The 24,135-nt window shown below is 39.3% G+C and overlaps 1 protein-coding gene across 1 annotated transcript in view; it reads left to right on the top strand.

Moving 5' to 3' along the window:
• The window catches only part of LOC145989177 (ras-related and estrogen-regulated growth inhibitor-like protein), a 75,092-nt gene that overhangs the window by 8,740 nt on the left and 42,217 nt on the right, over window positions 1-24,135 (top strand). The window contains exon 2 of the mRNA XM_083124471.1: window positions 20,965-21,021. Coding sequence (XP_082980597.1) covers window positions 20,965-21,021 — 57 coding nt within the window. The remainder of the gene's footprint in view (window positions 1-20,964; window positions 21,022-24,135) is intronic.

Here is a 24,135-nt window from a genome sequence, read left to right as displayed (position 1 = left end):
ATTGAAATTCTTATTATTACAACTGTATTAAATTAAATGTTTGATTTTTTAAAAAAAATTGTGAATGAATCCTGCGAATCTCATGTATGAATATGCATACCCGAGTTAATTAAAAAGCTGGTTCGGTACGCATTGATTACTATATTTTTTTGGAGCCAATCTCTAGTCAGTGCCTCCCTGATGGCGCAGTGGTAGCGTCGTTGCCTTGTAATCAAGGGGTCCCGGGTTCGATACCCAGTGGAGGCACAAGTGGTTCGGATCCCACTTTAAACTGTAGGTCCAGTCCCGATTAGCCTTTCTGCGCATCAATTTTGTCATATCATCATTCATCCTCATCTTTGCGATTAGCCAAAAGTGGCAGAAAAGCGAAGCAAAATAACCAAATCAATTAAAACAATTCAATTCATCAATTCATAAGAATTACATATTGAGCTTTCAAAGTTGTTTTTCTCATGGCGGGTGGTTGTGAATAAAGGGGTGTACTCGTGAACATTGATTGCCGGCGATTCTCTGCCCCGTCTGCTTATGGGTACGAGGCAAGAAGTAATTGCTGTTGATTGTTGAAGCAAAGTCTCCGGTGGGAGTGGACGGAAGAAGCTTTGAGTCAACGTCCATCTTGACCTGGCCCACGAGGGAAGAGGAAGCGATGCTTGCGTAGGTCTTTCACCTCTGCTGTTTGTTTCTGAAAGTGAAGCGCGTGGCTTGAAAGCACAGTTGCATTCCGAGCAGAGGAAACAATTAATGCCGTGCCCAGGGTTTCATTTCCTCTGGCGGAATCAGCTCGCCTAACGGTTCTTCTTCCATAAGCTCTGCCTTATCAAGGTCGTTGTAGCCTTCCGCCCCGACTCAATCACATTCCTCGCTTCCGTTGGCGGAACACGTCCAGAGTTTGGGTCGACGTTGAAGCTTCAAATCAAGCTCTTTGCTTTGGGTGGGGGGGGCACTCAAGTGGCGTATTTGTGATTTCATTTTGGGAGGGAGGTTTTTTGGGTATGCAAATTTCTACATGTTACCAGCAGTCCCGTAGCCTGAATTTCATTTCGGAGGGTGTGGGGGGGGGGGTCATCCCTTATCAGTCTCCATCTAAAGGCGATACATTTGGGGGTTCGAAGCTCTGAAGATGAATTTCTCAGTATATTACAATTTATTATGCAGTATGTGTTTAATCCTGCCAAGGAGGTAAAATTAAATACCACTATCCACTATTTAAATTACGTAGATATTTGTAAAGCCGTCCTCCTGGATACGTGCCTGGTTGCCAGTCAGTAAACTAAACTGTTACCTTGCGGTTCAAAGCATCTTAGAAAAGTAGTTATAACCTGCGTCATTAAATCTTATAACATTTACACGTAACACTACATTTACATTCTAAGAATACCCTAACTCACACACGAAAAGAGTTCTCAAACTGAAAACGACCAAATTTCTCTTGCCAAGTTCAAACTGAACGTCCATCTAACTTACCTCGTTTCTTGTGAGCACTTTAAAACATGTAAAATATAAGCACTATAAAAGCTTAATTGGAAAACAGGCTGCCGTTGTCTTGGCTCAGCGAGGTACGTGCATAGTTAAGAACTGGCGTGCTTTCAATTCCATTTTGTTGCCGGGGATAAACCCATCCCTGGCAAGGATAAAAATAATTTTCCTTTGCCAGGATAAATTTTCTTGTGGGGAGGATCCCCACAACCCCCTCCCTGTTAATTTTTTTGATTTGCTTTATTTAACTTCGCTTCTTATGCCACTTTTTGGCTAATTTGCGAAGATGGGGATGAGTGATGTATGATGAATGGACACTCACAAACAGCCATGCGCAGGCCAGGATTCGAACCCGGGACCCCCGCTTCGTACCACTCTGCCACGCCCCCCCCCCCTTAATTCGCCCACTACCGAGCACCCAAAAGTCTCGATGAAAGTTCGTTCGGGGGAAAAAAGAACTACATTCCATCTGAGTATTTTTGCAAACTGCACTGATGCGTACAAAACAGATGCGTATCTAGGGTAAGTCCGCAGCCCCTGAAAATGTCATTCTTCAAGAGTGGCGTACATTTAGTGCAGTTTTAGGCGTATACTTCTGATGCAAATATCGAACTCATATTTACTCAAGCAAGGGACAGCCAGATCGGAACAAAATTCACGACCTTTCTTGAACTACACACACGCAATTGAGAATTGAATGCACATATATGTACAAATATTTTGCACATGAAACATACCTGAGGTCTTACGAAAATACCCTTGTCCTACAATATTAATGTTCGCTCAGTTGATTCAAGTATGTAAGCTGTTAAGAAGGACTTTGCTGTGGAACAAAGTGGGATAATGCAATTACATAACACATAATACCCTTCTTCGTTGCTTGAAACTTTAATCGGCTTAAAAATGTTTTATCTCTTTTGTTGACAGAGTGTAATATTGTTTAATAACGGCCCTAAGTTCACCCACACTAAATTTCTAATTGAAAGTATTACAGGGGCAATTGCCCGCCCCCTTCACCCCGTGCGCACACCTACAATTACTAGAATCTTGGTTCGTGGAATCTACAGCCTTTGCGGGCACTTCACAAGTAGGGAAAGCATGTGTGGGTATCGGTGGTTACGCCGTCTCCTTGTAATCAAGGGGCCTCGGGTTCGATGCCCGGTGAAGGCTCACAGTGGTTCAGATCACACTTTAAACTGTAGGTCCAGTCTCAGGGAGCCTATCTGTGCTTAAAGTGGCCTCAAAAGTCAAGGATACGTTTGTCAATAATTGTTGTTCTGAAGTTTATGAAAATTATTCCCCCTAAAATTGGAATTAAGAAAAATCGTCCGTTATCACCACTGGTATTGGCAAGTACAGATAAAACAATAGGATTGAAACTCCTTATTAATTAACTTGCGCAGTTTCTATTATGTTTTCTGTTTCTTATTAAACATATTGGCCCAGATCTTGTGTTGTTCGTGGAATGAACAACACAAGAAGTGTTGTCCCGGAAGGGGGATGTTGCGTAAATAACCAGGAAGCGAAAGTGACGTTGGCACTCAACTCAGTAAACAGCTCATGTTTTAAATTTGTGTAGCAGGAAACGTTGCATTTCCTTGATGATGAAGCTTGTGCAAATTTGTATTTTTCTCTATACCTTCCCAACCTCGCCGTTGGGTCTGTTTCGATTTGTGTGTGTGTGCGCAACCTGTAGAAATCCTTTAGAAACAACTTTAGATATTTGCTTAATTAAGAAATTAAGAAAGCTTAATTAAGTTATGTTTCTCAGTTTGCGGTGAAGTAATGCTGTGTCTTGTCCGAGGACGATTCATTACTGTGAACGAATCGTTACTTTGGTCGGATATTTGAAACAGGCACGTACCCAGGATTTTTTGAGGGAGCGGCCAGATCCGAAAATTTGGAAGAAAGAGAAGATCCGAAAATGCTGTTGTATTGAATCAACTAAATTATATTACTTTTCTGCCTTGTTTTGGCCAATCGCGACGATGACTGAACGCTATGGTCATGGTGGTGTAGCAACTATAACTAAATGTACAATTGTAGAGTTGCAATATTATAATCCAAAGAAAAGAGAAATGATCAACTCACCTATATATCCCCTCCCCCCACGACTCGACAATCAGCAACGCAGTCGCTTACAGACAAAGTCTTATTGTTTACATAATACTGTGTTCCGCAAATTAACAATGTTTCCAAATTTCCTTTAATTTTCTTATACCAGCAAATTTGAACAGGTGTGATAATTCTATGTTAGAAAATAACATATTTATAAATTTAAAATAACGTAATATTTATTAAAATAAATCATGTCTAAATGTGAGTTAACCAAAAGAAAACATGGTTATAAAACTAAAATTACTTAAAACTGCAGATTCCACAACAAACCTACTCATTTATGCAATGACGAAATCTAAATTCTTACAAAATCTTAGAAATCGTCAATGTTATTTCGTAGAATTTTGTAGGATCAGTATTTCGTAGCTTGAGGAGGGGCATGGCCCCCACGGCCCATCTCCTGGGTACGGGCCTGATGTGAAATGAATTATTTGAATCGATTACGAGACGTTTGCCTCTTGTTCAATCAGCAGCGTAATTGAATTTATTACTCCATAAACCATCCGAATAGGCGTTCGACCGGTTTCGGCCACTTAAGAAACAATTGGCTCCTGTCTCTGCCTTATTCTAAATTACAAATAGGAAGTCTTGTAAGTAAAACTCTTTCTTTCATGGCGTTTCCTTTCTCTATCATTTGGTCATAAGGCAAATTCGAACAAAGTTGTTACGTGGTAAATTTAGTACCATATTTGTTGTTCGTCATCTCGTGTCACTTTTCCCGTGACAAAAAAGGTAACAGTTTATAAGCTGAAAAATGTTTTCCCTTTTCACATTATGCAGTGAAATGGCCACAGTGATGGCTGCTGTGGTTGATTGAGGATTTACCAGACAATTCCGCACATGGCTTGATATTATTGTAAAAGAGGAAGCGGACGTCTTCCCTTCCCAACGCAATGCCGGTCCAAGTAAAAAGTTAAGGTAAGGTACCCCTGTGCGCGTGCACACATGCCACGAAGACGTATGGTGTAATGTGGAGGTAGAGCTCCACGTATTCTTGATCTCGACCGGTGATCGGCATCACGTCCGGCTGCCCCCAGGGTGCGTGGCGTAAACTATCCAGAATTTCAAAGCGACTCATAGTTAAGGCAGCCTTGGTTGATTGAGAATTTCACCCAGAGCAAATTACACGAAAGCAGGGAAAGCAGAATCCACAGAGCGTGTAGACACAGCACAAGCACTCCTACATTTCTGAGCTACTTTCTTCGGAGGAGGCTCCGTTAATTAAGTTGTCTGTTTGGAAAGCTTTTTTTTTTACGCGAAGGGAGATTCAGGATTTCTACCTGATCAAAAAATCCATGGTTCATTATGGCGGCGTGTCCTGGATCCTGCGCAAATACTTTCTTTGCTTCTCGTGCTGGAGATGACCCAGCTCTTCCGTTGCCTGTGGAAAGTTCAGCCTTGGTTCGGTGCAGAAACTTACATTCGATATCACCAGGCACTTATCTGAGAAATATATTTCGATGGGTCCGATCCAAGTGGGGAAAAGAATGAAATTAAAAAATTAAATTATATAATTCAATTAATTAATAATGTATATTTATTATTACATGAATAGGTAAAAAGACGGTATAAATATTGAGATATAACAGCACGTATTCATTATCTAGCTTACGTGTACTTATAAGATCGCCACCAACTGTCCTGGAAAGGAAATTAATGTCGAATAGATAAGAATTGAATATTTATTGAATAATAAAATAGGAGTTATATCCAGTAGATGAAAAGTAAAGCTTCTGATTAATATTTTATGCATCAAAGCTTTATAATCCCAATATAATCCTTGCTTTCCAATAAGTTTAGAAGAATTAAATAACCATTGATTACACAACAAATGTTAAATAAGTACATTTTCATAATAGCTCTTCGTAAGTCTTTCGGGGGGGGGGGGGTCCGGAACCCATCCACCCCCCAAATATGTCCTTGGATATCGCATAATTTCTTTGCCAGTTCCTTTACTTTAATAAAAGTATGCACCAGTGAAACAGAAAGTAAAATTCGTGTGGGTATTAATATGTCTGACAAATTTACAATTCATGATGGGTTAAAACAAGGAGATGCATTATCTCCATTGCTATTTAATTTTGCCTTAGAGTATGCTGTTAGGAAGGTAAAAGAAACTAACGAAGGACTGAAATTAAATGGTGTGACTCAGTTGTTAGCATATGCAGATGATGTAGACTTATATGGGGATGATATAAATACAATTAAGAATAATGCTAAAATATTTTTCAAAGCAGCTAAAGAGAGAGGTTTGGAAGTTAGCGAGGAGAAAACTAAATATATGCTTACAGGCCGAAACCAAGTGTTAGGTAATAATCAAAATCTAATTATTGATAACAACTCCTTTGAACCAGTTTCCAAATTCAAATACTTAGGAGTAATATTAACAAATGAAAATTATATTAAAGAGGAAATAAAAAGTAGGCTTAATTCAGGAAATGCATGTTACTTCTCTCTTCATAAACTTTTGTCTTCTCGTTTAATATCTAAGAAACTAAAAGTTAAAATATACAAAACAGTAATTTTACCTGTATTATTATATGGATGTGAAACTTGGTCCCTTACATTGAAAGAGGAACATAAATTGAGAGTATTTGAAAATAAGATCCTTAGGAAATTATTTGGACCTAAAAGGGATGAGGAGACAGGTGAGTGGAGAGGAGACAGGTGAGTGGAGAAGGTTACATAATTTAGAACTACATAATTTGTATTCATGTCCAGATATTATTAGAATAATTAAATCAAGAAGACAGGTGAGCAGGCCATGTGGCACGAATGGGAGAGGAAAGAAGAGTTTACAGGATTCTTGTTGGGAAACCTGATGGTAAGAGACCTGTAGGAAGGCCAAGACGAAGATGGAGGGATAACGTTGAGATGGACCTAAAGGAAATCGGTAGGGATGGAAAAGAGTATATAGATCTTGCTCAGGATAGGGACAGATGGAAGGCCTGTGTTGCTGCAGCCATGAACCTTAGGGTTTCAGAAGGCTTGAGATTTAGTTAGTTAGTTAGTTCCCTTAATTTGAATCTCAATTATGCCGTCGAGGGGTGCTTGTGACTGCCCTTTCTTTCGTAATGTTTTAAAATGTGGTTTGAGCGCAAATCTATAGTATAGCAGGAAAAACTGCTCTCCGGAAACGAGGGAAGGCAGGGGAGACAAACTTAGAGGTGCCTCTCGCAGACAGAGGACCTTCGTCACGTTCGAAACTTTAGTAAAATAAGTAAAATAGATTGTATGATATTTGAAAAAATCCCCAACCACAATTGCATTATTCAAACATACCAAGCGGATATCTGTAGATAGGTCACATGTTTATTTAATACAATTGGAAAGTTAATCTCTTGTTAGCAACTTCAAATGTACATAAATACTACACATTCAGGATATCAGTGTTGATTTTGTTTGTTCATTTCGTTAATGAGACATCAAACAGAGAAACGTCGTTTGACTCCATATGCTGTGCAGCGAGACACTGTATGTGTTGTTTAAATTATATTCCGAGACTCAAGACGAGAACGAGATGGCTGGTTATAAACCGAGACGACCGAGAAGGGAACACACATATAAGGTTATAAGACACGTGAATGAGATTATATTCTAGGGAGAAATATAATAACGTCTATGCGGTTTTTGTACAGTGATGGATTTGATTTGATTTGATTTGATTTAGTTTATTTTACTTCGCGTTTTGTGCCTCTTGGCTAATTTGCGAAGATGGGGATGAGTGATGAAATGATGAAATTGATGAATGGACATTCACAAACAACCAAGCCCGACCGGGATTCGAACCCGGGACCGTACAGTGATGGAGCACATTGAGATACGTATACTGAGGCTGTTCTTTTAACCTGCTTTGGCAATGTGTAACTTTGAAGACAGTGATGACTATTTTCTGTCCGTTGTACGCACAAAGTCCACGTAAACATACACGTGGCTCCTAAGAAACTCTATTGGTTGTTCGAATGGCAGCTGTACTGGAATCTTGCGCGTAAAAATATATGTGTCTCCACCTGCCAGGGATGTTTTTATTCTGCACAAGGAAAAATGCCTAACTATGTAACGAGCACAATTGAAAAATCATTCGTGTCCATTAATTTGTCCGGTCATCAAAGATCTCCCTGCCGAAAAGTATGCAGCCTTGTGGATTAAAAAATGACGTCATTGTGCAACTGAACAACTCACTGAGCCGAGACAACAGCAGGCTGTTTTCCACTTAAGTTTTCATGCCGTTGAGCTGATATTTTACATGTATTAAAGTGTTCATGATTGGGAAACAGAAATTTGGCCAAGTCTTCGGTGTTACTAGTTCGATAGCTCTTTTTGTGCATGAGTTGGGGGTTTTCTCAGAATGTAAATGTATGTACAGTGGAATCCACTAGTATTTTTTAAAAAAATTCTCTTACATCCTGCGTTTTTAAGCGATGGATTTTTATGTATGCTGGTGCAGAAGTTGTCAACAGCTTGTTTTGAGTTTTCTTTTAATTCTTGAAGCTCCTATTGGGTCAAAAAAAGTGCACGAACGTGGTGATGGACAATTTGCACGGTAATACTCATTGATCCCACTGTACTAAGTGCTTCTAAATTACGTTTAATGTTATCATAAGATTTAATGACCTAGGTTATAACCAGGCAATAGTTTAGTCTACTGACTGGACGAGTAACATATATAATTTGCATACCCCCCTCCCCAGCAAAAGCTTAATTAGCACAGTGGTGACCCTAACATGACCGCCAGGCGCACTGGTTCTCTATTATGGGTCTCCCTTATCGCACAACAGTAGAGCAACCTTGCGTTCTGACGTCACCCGGAATGCTTTTATTGTTAGGCTAAATGCCTAAGTTGTTAGGTTAGGCTAGCTATGTTTAGTTCCCTTAGCATAAATAATAAATTTTGAGTATATTTATACTAATGGTACTACCAAACCTAACAGCCCTAACCTAAGAACTTAGGTATTCCTCGTCTGACGTCTGAACGCAAGGTTGCTCAAGTGTTGTGCGATAAGCAAGGCCCCTTCAACCCTGGATTGTGAGCAAGCGAAGTGTCTGAATTCGACTGCAATCCCATCCTCCCTGACTGCTGGTGCGAGAGGATCGGAAACGTGTATTTCGAGTATTTTGCGTAAGGAAAGAAATTGAATTAGAGAGAGAGGCAGCTTCTCTGAAGAAGCAGCGTCGGCCGTGAAACTGGATCAAGAATGCAGCCTCTGGCCTCGTTACCTGTTGACAAATATTCGCACGCGAAAGCCCTTCAACGGGAAAAAGCCGACATTTACGATCCTGCTCCTCAGTGTAGCCAGGTCGAGTTCTCGGCTCCCGCAGCGAAGGAGCCTTTCTGCCGAACGAAGGCCTGCGTGACTTCACGGAATGCGATCGCGAAACGAGGCTGAACCTTTTCTGTTTGCTGCACTTTCGGGTGAATTTTAATTCCGAGGAATTTCGCCTCGGGCAGTCGTTGTTTCTAGTCGGCCTGCACGAAGATCTGTAGCTGAAAACAACGAGCAACCGTTGCACCGGGCGAAACTCCTACTTTGTGTGCCACTGGATGCGCGTAAAAGATTTGAGTGGGCCACATTTCCAGACAATAGTCATTACGTGATCCAAACATTATCCAACGAAGGGAAGGGCCTACCGCCGTGAAGGAATGGTTAGCACAGCGCCAGGGGCCCCGGATTCGAATTCAACCCAGGACACGATTTAATGAATTTCATCGTCATCACTCATCCTCATCGCCTAGAACACAGTCCAAGGGTCTCAAATCATTCTCGTCGCTCTACATGCATTTCTCACGAAAATTATACTTTGGCAGGGAAGGAACTGTTGCTAAATCGAATCTGCAAACGAAAGAACAATTGTTCATTCCAATCATATATCGCTCAATTTTTTCTAACGCAGAACCCACGAAACTTTACTACGCACGAACAAAACCTAAGCTGTTCAGAATCAACAAATGCACCTCTGTTCCCTTTCCTGCAATCCTGCACCTTGTTCGTTTCCCTTCTACTTGATAGGCCTCCCTCAGGGCGTGTAGTCGTCGCCTTATAGTAAACAAGGGATGCCGGGTTTCATACCCGGTGGAGGAGCATAGTGGTTCGGATCACACTTTAAGACAGTGTTTTTGAATATACGAATTTCGGTCCAGGAGAGAAAATCAGCAAGCGTAAATGGTTGAGGACCATAAACAACCTTTTTATCTATAAAGTATTTCAATTCGATCCAGGAACCTTTTTTCCGGATCAGTTTAAATACGATCCAAGTTCCGCATTGAAATGAAACAATACGCAACTTGGACCAAATTTAAATTGTGCGAGAGGGGTGGAAGGGGCGATCCTTCCACGCAGTACACCCTGGACTGCATTTTGCAGACTAACGAGGCTCTGGCGTCTGTGTTTTGTCCATATGCGTGCTTGAGTGCCCCTTTTTGCAACCTCAGCTTTTAACCGAAGTCAGAATGTTTTAATATTTTAGTAACCGACATTACATTTAATTTAGGTAAGGTAAGAGGCTGGACCCCGTATAAGATGACGGGTGCAATAGCCTTTAAGTGCTGACGCACCGAAAGAATTCCAATTCAAATTTAAAAAAAGGTTCGAATTTATGGGTTCCTGGTGTCTTAACAACACTGCTTTAAACTGTAGGTCTAATCCCGATTAGCCTATCTGAGCATAAAGTGGACTCAAAACAACTTCATCATGATCATCTTATACTTGTTTGTTCTTTATTTGCTTCGTTGTTCTTGTTCCTGATCTCATGCTTTGTACATACATGTTGTTTTTTTTTAATCTTTCTGGACAACACTTACCTGTCATTTCTTCGTTTCTTTCATGTATTATGTGTCCTCGTTTAAACAATCCTCCTTCAACTTGTATTGTGCTTCATTCCCTTGCATCACCAATCACACAGTGTTTCTCTTTTCTCTTTACGTGATGCGTACTCTATACGTCCTTCCAATCTTCCACATAAACTTGCATTCATTATACAGGGTTAGCCTAAAAGAAATAGCCAGTTTCAAAGTTTTACAGAAAGGAATTTTAATAATAGGGCTGAGATACTTACGTGGTTTGAAGAGTAAGTCCTGAAGTTTACGTTGGTAAGTTCCAAGTGTTCTATGCGTGACCCTTTTGTAACACGACAGATATCAATGCGATCGTCCAGTTCTCCCCAAACACGTCTCAGCATGTGCATGCCAACGGTCGCAGCAGCCGTTGCGATGCGTCCACACTTGCAGGAAGGGGAGGATCGTACCGTGTTCTAAAGCGATGCTGTGCGACGGTAACAGAATTTGTTTTCGCAAATTCAAGCACGCAGCAAGCCTTCACCACCTAGCTACCGTTCGTACTGCTCGATTTACGTCAAGGGTGCTCACGTGATGCCGACGCCAAACAAAAGCGGAGGTCGTAAACTTGAAGAATTTCTCTACACAACAGTACTAAATGCTTTCTGATGTAACAAAGAAATTTCCTTTTATAAAGCTTTTAAACTGTCTATTTCTTTAGGTTAACCCTGTATAATTAGGCACGATGCATTGAAGCTTAATTTTATTCCTCGGAGTCGGCAACAGTGGGCCATGGAATTATTTTAGGTTACAGTGAAAAGCTGTGTCCACAGAGACTTTTTCTCCGGGAGTTAATCCCTCCCGCAACGTGACTGATGTGAATTATGCACGAGATGTAACGGCATTTGGTTACGCAACAACACATCCGAGCGCTCGCTACTTTTTCACACCCAAACAGGAAACTTGCGTTCCTTGTTGGACGAACCTAATTTTGAAGAAAAGGGGAGGGGGTCGGCACGAAAGCAAGTATATCCGCCAGGCTCTCAGCCCCATTTCCTAGTTTCCAAGAGGCTCCCGCACTACTTTGACGCAACAGGTGAGAGCCCTCGATTGTTTTGACAGTCACTCGCTCCTTCGCTCCTTTGTTGTTCCTCCACCTTCTAAGTGGATGCACATTTACAGAAACTGCAAGGCTGCCGTCAATGTTGGCCAACATTTAAAAGGCGAGTCCGAATGGTAATGTTTGAATACCCACTTACCCACTGTGCGTATTAACTTTTTTTTTGCTTTCTGGGGGTGACATTTCTGATTTCATTTTCGTATCAGGCACGTATTTAGAAATATATTTCTGTGGGGGGTCTCAGGAATAATAATAATGTTTAAAACAATTATATAATTATATTAATACTAATTAAATTAGAAGTTAATTATTATTATATTGTTATTTTCACATGCATTGGAAAAAGGACCGTATAAGAATAGAGATATAACAGCACGTATTCATTATCTAGCTTATCTATAGATCGGCATAATTTGTTTAAGAGCAAGTGTCATGGTAAAAAATTAATATCAATGAAAAGTAAGGTTCCTCATTAATACTTTATGCATATTATCATGCGTAGTAGCGTGTAAACATACATCTTTGGAACTGTCCTTCAAAGTCGTCTGATTCCAATATAATTCTTAGAAAATTATAACCATCTATTATTCAATAAACGCTAAACAAGTATATTTACATTATTTAATTTTAGTACTGGATAAGTCTTTCGGGAGGGTCCGGGCCCCATGAACCCCCATAAATACGTCCTTGTTCTGGATGTAGTTTTTTTGGGGGGGCACTATGCAAATTTGTATGCGTTACCAGTGAGTAACTAAACGATTGCCTTTTGGTTCTAAGTACCTTAGAATATTAGTTTTAACGTAGGTCATTAAATGTTATAACATTTACGTAATTTGGAAACCGTGTATTTCCATTGTAAGAAACTCTCACAAGAGCTATCGAAATAGTAACACCGAAAACTTGACCGAAGATCTACTCCCAAGTTCAAAACTTCAAACCTATCCGTAGGTGTATTCAGTGGCGTACCCAGGATTTTCGAAAGGGAGGGGTTATAGACACTTTTTCTGGGAGTCAGCTCTCATTTTGCGATCTTTTCCTACCTTTGATGTTCATTTTTTAGGTATGCTGGGCCAAAGGGGGGTTATAACCCCCACCAACCCCCCCCCTTGGGCACGCCACTGGGTGTGTTTCACCTACGTCACAAACTGCAGTTTTTCAGTTTTTGTAGAAATACGGTCGGCCGGGAAATACTGACACAGACATTAGTTATTTAAAACAAACGTGCATTTGGTGCAGATGCAACGACGCTACATGGTGGATATTTTCTTGCAAACGGCAAATAAAATTAGCCGCAAACATGGCGGCTGTGCGCATTCTGACGTCACATGAAACCCACCTACACAAGTTTCTAATACGTGTAAAATATCAGCACTATGCCATACAAACTTTTTTCGGCAGGGAACACTTTAATGATTTTTTCAGTTGTATTTGTTACGGAGTCTACATACTTTCAATTCCATTTTCTTTGAGGGGAATAAAAACATACCCTTTTTTTTGGTATAATTCACTAGATTTTTTTTGTCGAAAGTTGAAATCTGGTGCAGAGTAACCATTGACGACGCTCCTCAATTTTTATATTATTTTATTATTCTAACGCAACCTACTTTTGAACGCCCCAATTTACATTTTTCCGTTCCCTTCCACCGCTAATGCTAGAAATCTGCCCTGATGCAATCGTGGTCGACGACGTTCCATCGGTGAAGAGAATCCGGAAGACCGAAGCGAAGTGGGAGTGAAGGGCTCTCCTCTCCAGCGCGGTGGCTTTTTGTCTCCTTCCAGGGAAGCGTCGACGGCCACTCTTCAGCACCAAACATTGTTCACGTGCAGAACAAATTGACAGAGACACGGATGCTCGCAAGTGGCATCCCATCTCTATATTCTGTCTCGGCTATCTCTGGAGCAAGGCAGAGAGGGGGTGGGGGATGGGATCGAGTGGGCAGAGCGAAGCAGTACGCGCTGCTTGAAGGCTGGAACAGCTTTCCTCCCCTCCACGCAATTCCTCTCACGTGTTCATCGGTGTAGCCGTCTCGCGTCGCTACTTGCGCAGGCACTTGTTTTCGTTCGCTTGCTCCAGAGACAGAAGGGACAGCCTCTTCTGACGAGGAGGCTCTTGCAATTCTCTTGATACCTCCATAATGCAAATTGCTTTTTGACCTGCCGGGTGGTGAGTTCAGCGCCAGGAGTCCCGGGTTTGAATCCCGGCCTGGACGTTCTTTGCGTGAGTGTGCCTTCATCAATTTCATCATATCATCACAAATCCTCATTTTTGCGAATTAGCCAAAAGTGGATGAAAAGCGATGTAAAATAAACCAAATCAATCAATCAATATTTTTGACCTTGCTTCAAATCGCATCTCTGATTATTTTTGTGTTTGTTTTTTTAATTTATTTCTGAATGGTAACTTTAATTGTAGCCACCCGGTATACATGTTTTGGCCAAAAAAACAAGATTCCTGGCTTGGACGTGGATTGCATGAACTCTGTAACATTGAGGGAAGTGTCGTTACACTCTCCGGGGGCGTCTCTTCCCACCTCCGCGGAACAGCATTTTAAAAGAAAAAGGTAATGGACGAAACACAAACAAAAATCAAACAACTAAAACACTTTATCGCTCAAGAAATTGAAAAAATTAAGTTCACAAGCCATTTTACAAGGCCTAGGAACAGGGCCGTAGCCAGAACTTTATTTCGAGGGAGGGGGAGGCCTCATCTCTTATCAGCAGCCGCCATCTAAAGACGAGAATGTGGGTGTAGAAGCTCTGAAGATGCTTTTCTCAGTACATTACAACTTATTATACAAGATGCTTAATCCTGCTAAGGAAGTACGTACAATTAATTACCACTATTCTTTTTTTTTATTTCCTGGGGGGGACTGTTCAGCCCAATGAGCCCTTCCCCTGGCTACGTGCCTGTCTAGGAAATGTAAAACAACGGGATCTTAGGCAAGAAAGAAGAAGATAGCCTAAGCAGCAGTATTTTGACGAAAGGGGAACTTTTTATGACTACAAAGAGATATCTGTGGAAGACCCATAGCAAGTTTGTGGAGATGAAACGAACTCCCATTGTTTCCTGCTGGCCACCGATCCAATCTTCTGCTGACTTTCCCTCTCGTTCTTACCCTTTTGTTTCTGTCGTGTCTAACGAGGAGGTGGTTGATGAGGGCGAGGGAGAGCCTTGGGCGTAGAAAGGGAAAGCGGGCTGTTGTTGCTAGACAGGAGGTGACGAGTCATCCCTTGATTGAGGGCTGCTTCAAGTGGGTGAAGGTTGCAGAGGTAGGTGGTCGCTGGCAGTGAAAGTGGAAACACGAATGCCTGTGTTTTCTTTGGAAGAAATCGAAGCGACGACAAGGGTGATGGATATCACCAGTGTTGCCACAATGAGGGAAATTTCGTATCCACTATTTTTTTTCCGTTCCTTCCTATTTCTACTGTTTCAGTAAAAGCGAATGTGTGTATTTATACTTATATATAGAAGTAGTTCTACTCCATGTAAATAACAAAATGAACTTTATGATATTTTTAATTGCATTAAGGTTTAAATGTTTGTGAATGCAGATAATTTGCATATTTCACCAATACAAGTTACTAGCATCTGCAGCTTAGATGTTTCACAGACAAATCAAGTCAAAATTTGCTACATTTTAAAAGCGTCACACACGTAACGCACTTTTGTTATTGCTTTTCATGCATTTGGCCTGTGCCAACATACTCAAGTGTTTTTCATTTGTTAGCAGACATCTTAAAGTGCATCATAATTCCATGCAAACGGTTCAATATGAATATTCATCTTCGCTTAATTGCGAAGGCGAGAATGAATGATGAACTTACAAAGTGGGTGATGGAACCGTGAACATCTGGCCCTGTAGCTTTAATCATGTATGTGGTGAATTTTTTAAACACTTTTCATACATAAGAACATTGCCTAACGAAAGCATTACTGCTATTATTACTACTGCAACTTATTACTATATTATTATTATTATTATATGATTTATTTACATGAAGGAAAAAATTGAACGAAAAGGAAATTTTGCTCCGAAGGTATGGCAACACTGGATATCACTCTTCCTTTCCCTTTCGATGGGGTGGAGACTCGCTTCTCCTGTTACATTTTTTTAGTGGCTTATTCAGCTGCGCCGAAAAGCCGGTCTGACACTTTCGACACCTCTCTGGAAACTGATCTGGGAAGGGAAGTTAGTATTCTAACCATGCTCCTGCCATATTAATACATACTACATAATTGTGTGTGTGTAGGCCTATGTACAGTGTGATCCATGAGTATTACCGTGCAAATTGTCCATCACCATGTTCGTGCACTTTATTTGACCCAATACGAGCTTCAAGAATTAAAAGAAAACTCAAAACAAGCTGTTGACAACTTCTGCACCAGCATACATAAAAATCCATCACTTAAAAACACACAGGATGGAAGAGAAAAATTAATGAAAATTGTCATGGTAATGCTCATGGATCCCACTGTACAATTATTATATGATATGTATATTCATAATATGCTATTAAATATAAAAAGCAAAGTACTAAGAAAAATCATTTTAGTACTTTTTCCTTAAAAAAACATTTAAAAATGCATTATTGTTAATTACATTTAGGAATTAATTTGTTACTTTATATAAATATTTATGAAGCACAAACTTAATTCCTTTACTAACTGTTTAAAGATTTCAATAAATTACAAAGTAATTGGAATAGTTTTAAGGTTTTTGTTTAGTTATTGCTTTCTATTAATATAAACCAATTAGATTCCATAATTATATTTGTCTTGCATTCTTGTGTTACTTGTATTGTGCATATATTGTTATTGGTGTAGATCTATTAATGTTGAAACAGACGAAGTTGGTTATGTAAAGACAGGTGATTAAGGAAGGAGGTGCAGATGGAGGAAGAAGGAGAAAAACAACAGATGAAAGATAGAGAAAGAGATGTAGCAAATAGAAGAAGAATGAAAGAACGGACGAGAAGCGGGAGGAAAAGTGGAGTAAAGAATGAGAGGAAAACCAGAGGAAGTAGGAAAGGAGCAGATGATAAAATAAATAGAAAAACGAAAACAAAGACAGGAACTGACAAAGAAAAAGAGGGAAGAAAAAGTGAGAGAGAGGAAGGGGAGACGAGGAGAAGAATAAGAGAGAAAGGAAAGAAGAGAAGAGAAGGAAAAACAATCACAAAAGGGAAAGAAAGAGTGAGAGATAGGAAAGGGAGATATAGAGAAGAATAAGGGAGAAAGTGAAAATTGAGAGAAAAGAAAAGGAGAAAAACGACAAAGGGGAAAGAGAGAGTATGAGAAAGGAATAGGAAATAGAGGAGAAGAAAAAGAAAAAGAGAAAAGGGATAGAAAGAGAGAAGAGAGGTTCGAGTTGGTGTCGAATATTTTGCCAAACTCTTAAAAAATGAAATTTTAGTACGCTAATGCCCATATTATTTAATTCCAAAAGGCAATTAATATTGAAAAAGGGTGGAGCGTGTGAGGAGCCACACTGCAATAGACTAAACGTGCCGAAATACGAATGTTACTGTAGACCGAGAAGTGGGGCTGATTTCATGAGAATGCCTAATCATTTCCAATTGTAACCCACTGGGGTATTATACGACGTTTTGTTCCTGACGTTCCTGCAATAATGGCTTGTCAAGTTGAGTGCGTGAAAGTCTGTCGGTCATACCCAAAAGGGTGCCATGCATCCACAAGTGGAATAGGATGATGTTTTTAATGTCAAAACAATACATGGACTGCGATTATTGTCATTCGATTGTTGTTTTATTTAGTAACAGTAGCATGTTTGTTTGAATTGCACGAAATTTGGTCCAATTTTGCTGTGCGGGCCAATATCTAAAATTTAGAAAATATAACACGTTTTCAATCAAAAACATTTTCTTTTTATGTTTCGAATAGATATGTGAAATAAAAAGCAGTCCTTTTTACGTAGACTTTTACACGAAATTTGTAGGTGCACGCTCGATTTTGTTAACACAATTTAAATGCTATAGGTGTGTTTCACCTACGTCACAAACTGTTGCCTTGTGACTTGGAGAAGCCATGATTTAGATTAGTATTGTGCTGTGCGAATCCTGACGTCACGTGAAACCCACATAACTAAATTAAGTTAATGCTACCGCTGCGCTGTGCGTTGAAAGAATGCGGAAGATGATGTGAGAACGGCTGAAGAAGCAAATTCCAAAAAGAAGCCTAACTCACGAGACAGCGAATAGTATTTTGTATCGACAGCTCGCAAAGAAAAGTACACTGTAAAAAAAAATACACTTCTTGTACACTTTTGGTACACTTTCTTGCATATAATATGCACAAGATGTGTACTGAAGGTGTTGCAAAAGTGTACTTAAAGTGTTCTAGATGTGTGCGACCCGAAATGACGAAATTTTGTACACTTGTTGCACACTTTGGGGACACATTCAAAGTTGTGTGCACTTCTTCAACGCTTTCTGTACACTTTTGTTTAAAGTAAGTGTACACTTCTTGTACACTTTTGTAGCACATGATTTCATTTTGTGTTGTTGGTCATATCGATTGTTATTTTATACTTTTTTGACAAATGAATATGTTATGAACATAAATCAATTTCATTATATAAAGCAGTAACACACTTGAAAGCAAGCAACATTAAACAATAACAAAATATAACTATTTTTTTCCTGGAACACATGGAAATCGCATTGCATCATGAAACTATCAATACTTTTTTGTTTAATGTACCAATTTGATAATTGGATAAATCTCATTAAAATTGAAGAAGGATAAAGTTGAATGTTCCGAGGAAATTCATAGATTTTCTTAAATCGAACTATTCATCTTTAAAGCACACCAAAACAGATCGTTAACTTCGGGGGGCTGGTTGTTCCTACACCGGCCGCTAGATGGTTCTGTCAAAATGTGTACAAGAAACATAAGTTTTTGTACAACAAATAATGATACGTTCGATTGTAATCATAGTGAAAAATTGTGCTTTAATACTCTTCGAAAAATATGTGAACATCTAAGATACAAATTAAAGAAGAAAATGTACTGCAGTGAATAAAAGTGAATCTCCCATGAGCAACCTTTTTGATTCTGGACTATATAAGTAGAAGGTACGTGTGTCGCAGAAAAACAAACACGCATCTCACAAAATTTAAGGTTCACAGTTGAAAGTTGTTGCTTTTTCCTCTTTCAATTGTCAAGTTAAATGTGAGTTAACTGTATTTTTATTCTGGAAACTAAGTATGAGTACTGAATTGCGATATATCTCATGTGTGCAAGAAGTGTCGCTCAAGTATTTTCACAAGTGTTCCAAATGTGTAAAGTGTACCAGAAGTGATCAAAAGTAGTTTCTGCAGCACACTTCTTACACACTTTTGGGATACCTTTATATTGGAAGTACTTCTTGCACACTTCCTGTACACTTCTTTTGCTGCACTTTTTGTACACTTCCTGTACACTTTTTAGCACTTCGTGTACACTATTGAAGCACTTCCTGTACACTTCTTGTGCACATTTAATGTGTTCAAGAAGTGATCAAAAGTAGTTTCTAGGAAGTGTTGCAAAAGTGTGCAGAAAGCGTATTTTTTTTTACAGTGTAGATTCAAATATTATCACCCGAACGATAAACAATCTTTTCCGGTAGATCCAGTAATTTTATGAGAAGCTAACTAACTAACTCTCTAGCCTTCTTAAACTCGAAGGTTCATGGCTGCAGCAACACAGGCCTTCCATCTGTCTCTATCCTGAGCAAGATCTATATACTCTTTTCCATCCCTACCAATTTCCTTGAGGTCCATCTCAACATTATCCCTCCATCTTCGTCTTCCTACTGGTCTCTTTAACATCAGGTTTCCCAACAAGAATCCTGTAAACTCTTCTTTCCTCTCCCATTCATGCCACATGGCCTGTCCACCTAAGTCTTCTTGATTTTATTATTCTAATAATATCTGGACATGAATACACATTATATAGTTCTAAATTATGTAACCTTCTCCACTCACCTGTCTCCTCATCCCTTTTAGGCCCAAATATTTTTCCAAGGATTTTATTTTCAAATACTCTTTTGATTGCTGCTACAATTGTTGTAAGCATTGCCATGGCTGGGTGGTTTATGGGGTAGCAATAATCTGTGGTGGTTAGGTTAGGTTTGTTGAGTTTGGTTCCCTTAGAAGAAGAAGAAGAAGAAGAAGACGAGAAATGGTTGTAGCAGCAATACTGATCTTTAAAGTAAGAGACCAAGTTTCACATCCACAGGCAAAATTATTTTTTTGTAAATTTGGGTTTCTTAGATACTATACGAGAAGATAACAGTTTATGAAGAGAAATTTATTCCCTGAATTAAGTGTGCTTTTTATTTCTAATTTTCTGAGAGACTCTTGGAAGATAGAAATGCAAGCAGTTGGCTGATGGCGTGGGGAGATTGTGTTGGCTATTCTCGATGGTATCTGATGCACGATGTAGTTGAGGAAATATCCGAAGCAAGTCACGCAGAGCTCCGTCGGCCATGGCTTCCTGGAAAGAAGACAATGTGCTGCCTATTTTTAAAACTTGTTAATTGGGCAGATGGATTCTGTTCTTAAAATGTCTGAGTGAACCAGAGAGAACGGATTTATATGTAAATACATATTTATGTATGAAGCTGAAATCAGTTATATTTTGTATTATCTTAGCACATCATGGCATGTAGACTAGAAAAATTCGGTTTTTGTTTTCCATATTTGTACAAGTATTAGATTTCAGCTCATATTTTACATTATTCTTACATAATATTTCCATATTTCAGAACATTTCTCAACATATACTCCATATTCGCGCACGTCCTCGTGTGACCGAGAGAGTTGAGTGAATTTTTTTGCGAATAACTGATAAATTGAAATACACTCCCATTACTTGCGATACTAAACGCATTTTTAGTCAAATAAATCCATTTTAAGAGAGAACTAAAGGAAGCTCACCTTCGAACACTTACAACAAAACTTTGTTCTTAATTGTTTTGGAAACAGAAAATGAACACGTAATTTGCTTTGTTTTAGAATTAATGTCAATATAGATCGTGTAGTGTCTTATATTATTAAAATGGGAAACTATTACAATTTTAAGTTCACATTTAACTCCATATTTTGGTGAAAATAACTAAATATGTATTTACAAATTTAGCACATTTTTACTACATATAAATCCGTTCAACATGCAGCTAAAAATAATACGGACCGTTGGATTTTATGAAAAGTGTTTAAAAAATTCACGACATACATGCTTATAGCTACAGGGCCAGATGTTCACGGTTCCATCACCCACTTTGTAAGTTCATCATTCATTCTCGCCGTCGCAATTAAGCGAAGATGAATATTCATATTGAATCGTTTGTATGGAATTATGATGCACTTTAAGATGTCTGCTAACAATTGAAAAACACTTGAGTATGCTGGCACAGGCTAAATGCATGAAAAGCATTTTCAGCTTTCAACACCTGTCTTTTTCTTTCCATTCTAGCTGTGACCGTGCGGTACCTGACGAAGCGCTACATCGGCGAATACAGCTCCAACAGCGGTGAGTACTGGTAATTCCATTGTTGTGACGATTTAACTATACGCATGGCCACGAAATTAGGCGGGTGGCAGAAGTTTGCACCGTTGCCACGTCCGAGCACAACCCCGTGCGTTTGGAGGTTTAACCTTCCAGCGGGCGCGTTCATAATCGTGTCACCAGCGGGCGCGTGACGCATTTTTTACGTCATTTAGTATCATTCATTATGAGCAAGGATTTTTATAATATAAAAGTAAATGTTTTTGGGTCTACATTCATTGATATCATATCTGAGGTTAATATAAATGAAACATATTGAAATACAAGTTAGAATGCTGAAAAAAGAAGAAAAAACAGTACGTAACTTATTACATATTTATAGCGCACCACGCTTTTCATCAGCAGGCGCGTGTCGTACTTTTTACGACAGATATTCCTGCTGAAAACCTAAATGTTACAAGTCTATGTACAAACACTTTACATTCCAAGTTCAAGAGGGACCGAGGCGAGTAAAAATTCTCTAAGTCATATGAAAAATTATGGGCAGTCTATGGCAATATCCTGTGTACACACTCCCGCCTCCCACTTCCCTCACCTCACACACACACACACCAACACACACCCACACAAACAAACACACACACACACACACACACTATATCTCGTATAAACTAAGTAAAATAAACCAAATAATAAGAACTTACTTTCACATTTTCGGATATGTCCGTCCCCTCAAAACATCCTGGGAACGAACCTAGCTACCAAAGCAAGTCAAGTCGCGATTAGCCTTTCTGTGCATAAAGCGGACTCAAAAACAAAATCAAAATCAAAATGAATCAATCTATTCTATTCGAGAAACTTGAAGGATACGCTGAATTTCGCTAACGTCTACGTTTTGTCAACTCATTTTCAAAAATGACCTGACTAAATAATTACAGAACAGGAGCAGGCGCGCAGCGCAAACTTTACGACACGGTGTTCTGATCTGAAATAAACAACAATTGACAGAGTATAACATATGGATTAGTAACAATGACTGCTAATATGCAACACAAAATACCTCTTTGAGGAATACATAAAAAGCATAGGTCGACGAATTCAAAGGAAACACAAGAAAATTAAAGAAAATTACTTTTGGCGTAAATTTTGCGCAGGCGCGCCCGCTCGAAGGTTAAGAGGATGAAAGATCTCGTTGTAGAGTTGGTCTTTGTAATTCATGTGATACAAATTGACTGCATTTGTTCGAAAGGACGGGGACAAAAGTGTCTGACGCTCGAAGTAGGCAACGCTGCCACGCAGTCCGCGGGAACAAGCGACTTTTGTCCCGCTCTCGCTTTGTTTTCCCCACATGTGGCACCAGCGCAATTCTGCTCAGACGCCTATTTTCATGGCCGTGCGTTTAATAAGCAAACACCAAACTTTGCAATGCTACAACACGGTAACAATTCTCCTTGAGTTTACCACTGGCGTCGAAATCTGGGACAGGCGACACCTTGTTCCAATAAAAGATAAAAATAATTATTTTTATAATTATTTATAAAATTATATAAATTATAATTATGTATTTTTGTTCATTCTCCGTTCATTGCTCCACAAAACGTGAGGCGCTCTCTTTTCAAAAAAAAAAAAAAAAAGAGTGAAAAAAGAATAACTGCGATTAAAATGTAGGGACATTCCTTGCAATTATGGTCATACTTTCGGATGTATAGAATTTTAAAATAAGAAAATAAAGTAGAGCAAAATTTTTCTTTTGAAGTATTTAAATTCTTTATTGTCAAAAATATATCTGCAATTATACGAGTTCAAAGCTTTCTCAGTGTACGAACGCAATTGAATCGAAATAGAAAAATATCGGATATTTTTTTCACTATTTCAACTGCGTTTGTTTATATTTCCTACGCGTACACCTCTAAGAAGCTCCTTGTCTATTTGTTGTTGCTATTTTGAGAATTGAATGCGAGAATTCGGTAGAATTACATAAGACCGAGTTGCAGTGCAGTGCCAGATCTATAAACCGCAAAACCCCGCAGTCCCGGGGGGGGGGGGGGAGGCGATGATGAAGCCTTTAGGGGGCCCTTGCCATGCATGTAATAGAGGGTTCGCATGTGTGAATGAGAGAAAAAGAGTTCAAATTTATCGTACACAATTTAGATAGGTTAGACAAGCTTGTCTTTTTGTACGATTAATTTCAACAATTTTTTTTCATCTGGATTGAATAACATAACCAGATGTCGGGCACACCTGGTACTACCCTCTAACACGACCAATGTTGACAGTACAACCCATAATTTCGAAATATCATGCGTTTTTATGAATAAATCATCTGCAATGTATATAATGCGTGAAACTTTATCGTTCATTTATCAGTTCGATAAATACACACAGAAAATTATTGAAAGGGACTTCATAGCTGTCTTTTATTCATGTTTTGTCTGACTTCGCGCAGACAATTCTTTACACCTTAGTAACTTTTCCCCACACTGAACGTTCAAGTAGTGACTATTTTTATTGTTTAATGTTTAAAAATATATTCACATAGACAAAGTACCCAGTCTCTATCGCTTTTGTACAGAAGTTATGTACGTTCATAGTCTCAGTTCAGTGACTTTCTGGTCACCCTGTAGGGAGATAAATAGGCCTTTGGTAATATTTTGCGTGGGGGGCCAAAGTTTGAAGATCCGGCACTGCCGAATTGTCCTTTCACTTATTACTGAGCGAGAATATCTTCTCTTCTCTCCACGTAGAACACCCTGGACTGCATTTGGCAGAGGCTAACGAGGCTGTGGCGTCTGGACCTACGGCCAGTATTATCTTCGTAGGGCCGTGTATGTGTTATCCTGTGTTTTGTCCTTATGTGTGCTGAGTGCCCGTTTACAGCCTCAGCTTTTAATACAGTTAAGAATGTTTTAGTCATGGTAAGGGGTTGGCTTCGTACAATACATACAATGTGACGGGTACAAAATATACTAACTGCTGACGCACCCACAATTTTCAATCCAATTCAATCCAATTCAATCAATCAATCATCTTGCAGACGACAGACCACGCAGTGGCGGTATATTTACCAGGATAAGCCCTCTGGCCCATAGGCACGCGACTGTGTGACGTAATTAATTTGAACGGTATTTGTGACCCACA

The sequence above is a fragment of the Lepisma saccharinum genome, chromosome 6 (assembly GCF_977018435.1).
Source record: "Lepisma saccharinum chromosome 6, izLepSacc3.1, whole genome shotgun sequence".
Classification (NCBI taxonomy): domain Eukaryota; kingdom Metazoa; phylum Arthropoda; class Insecta; order Zygentoma; family Lepismatidae; genus Lepisma; species Lepisma saccharinum.
The sequence above is the reverse complement of the archived record's forward strand: the minus strand, read 5'-3'. Positions and strand labels throughout refer to the sequence as shown.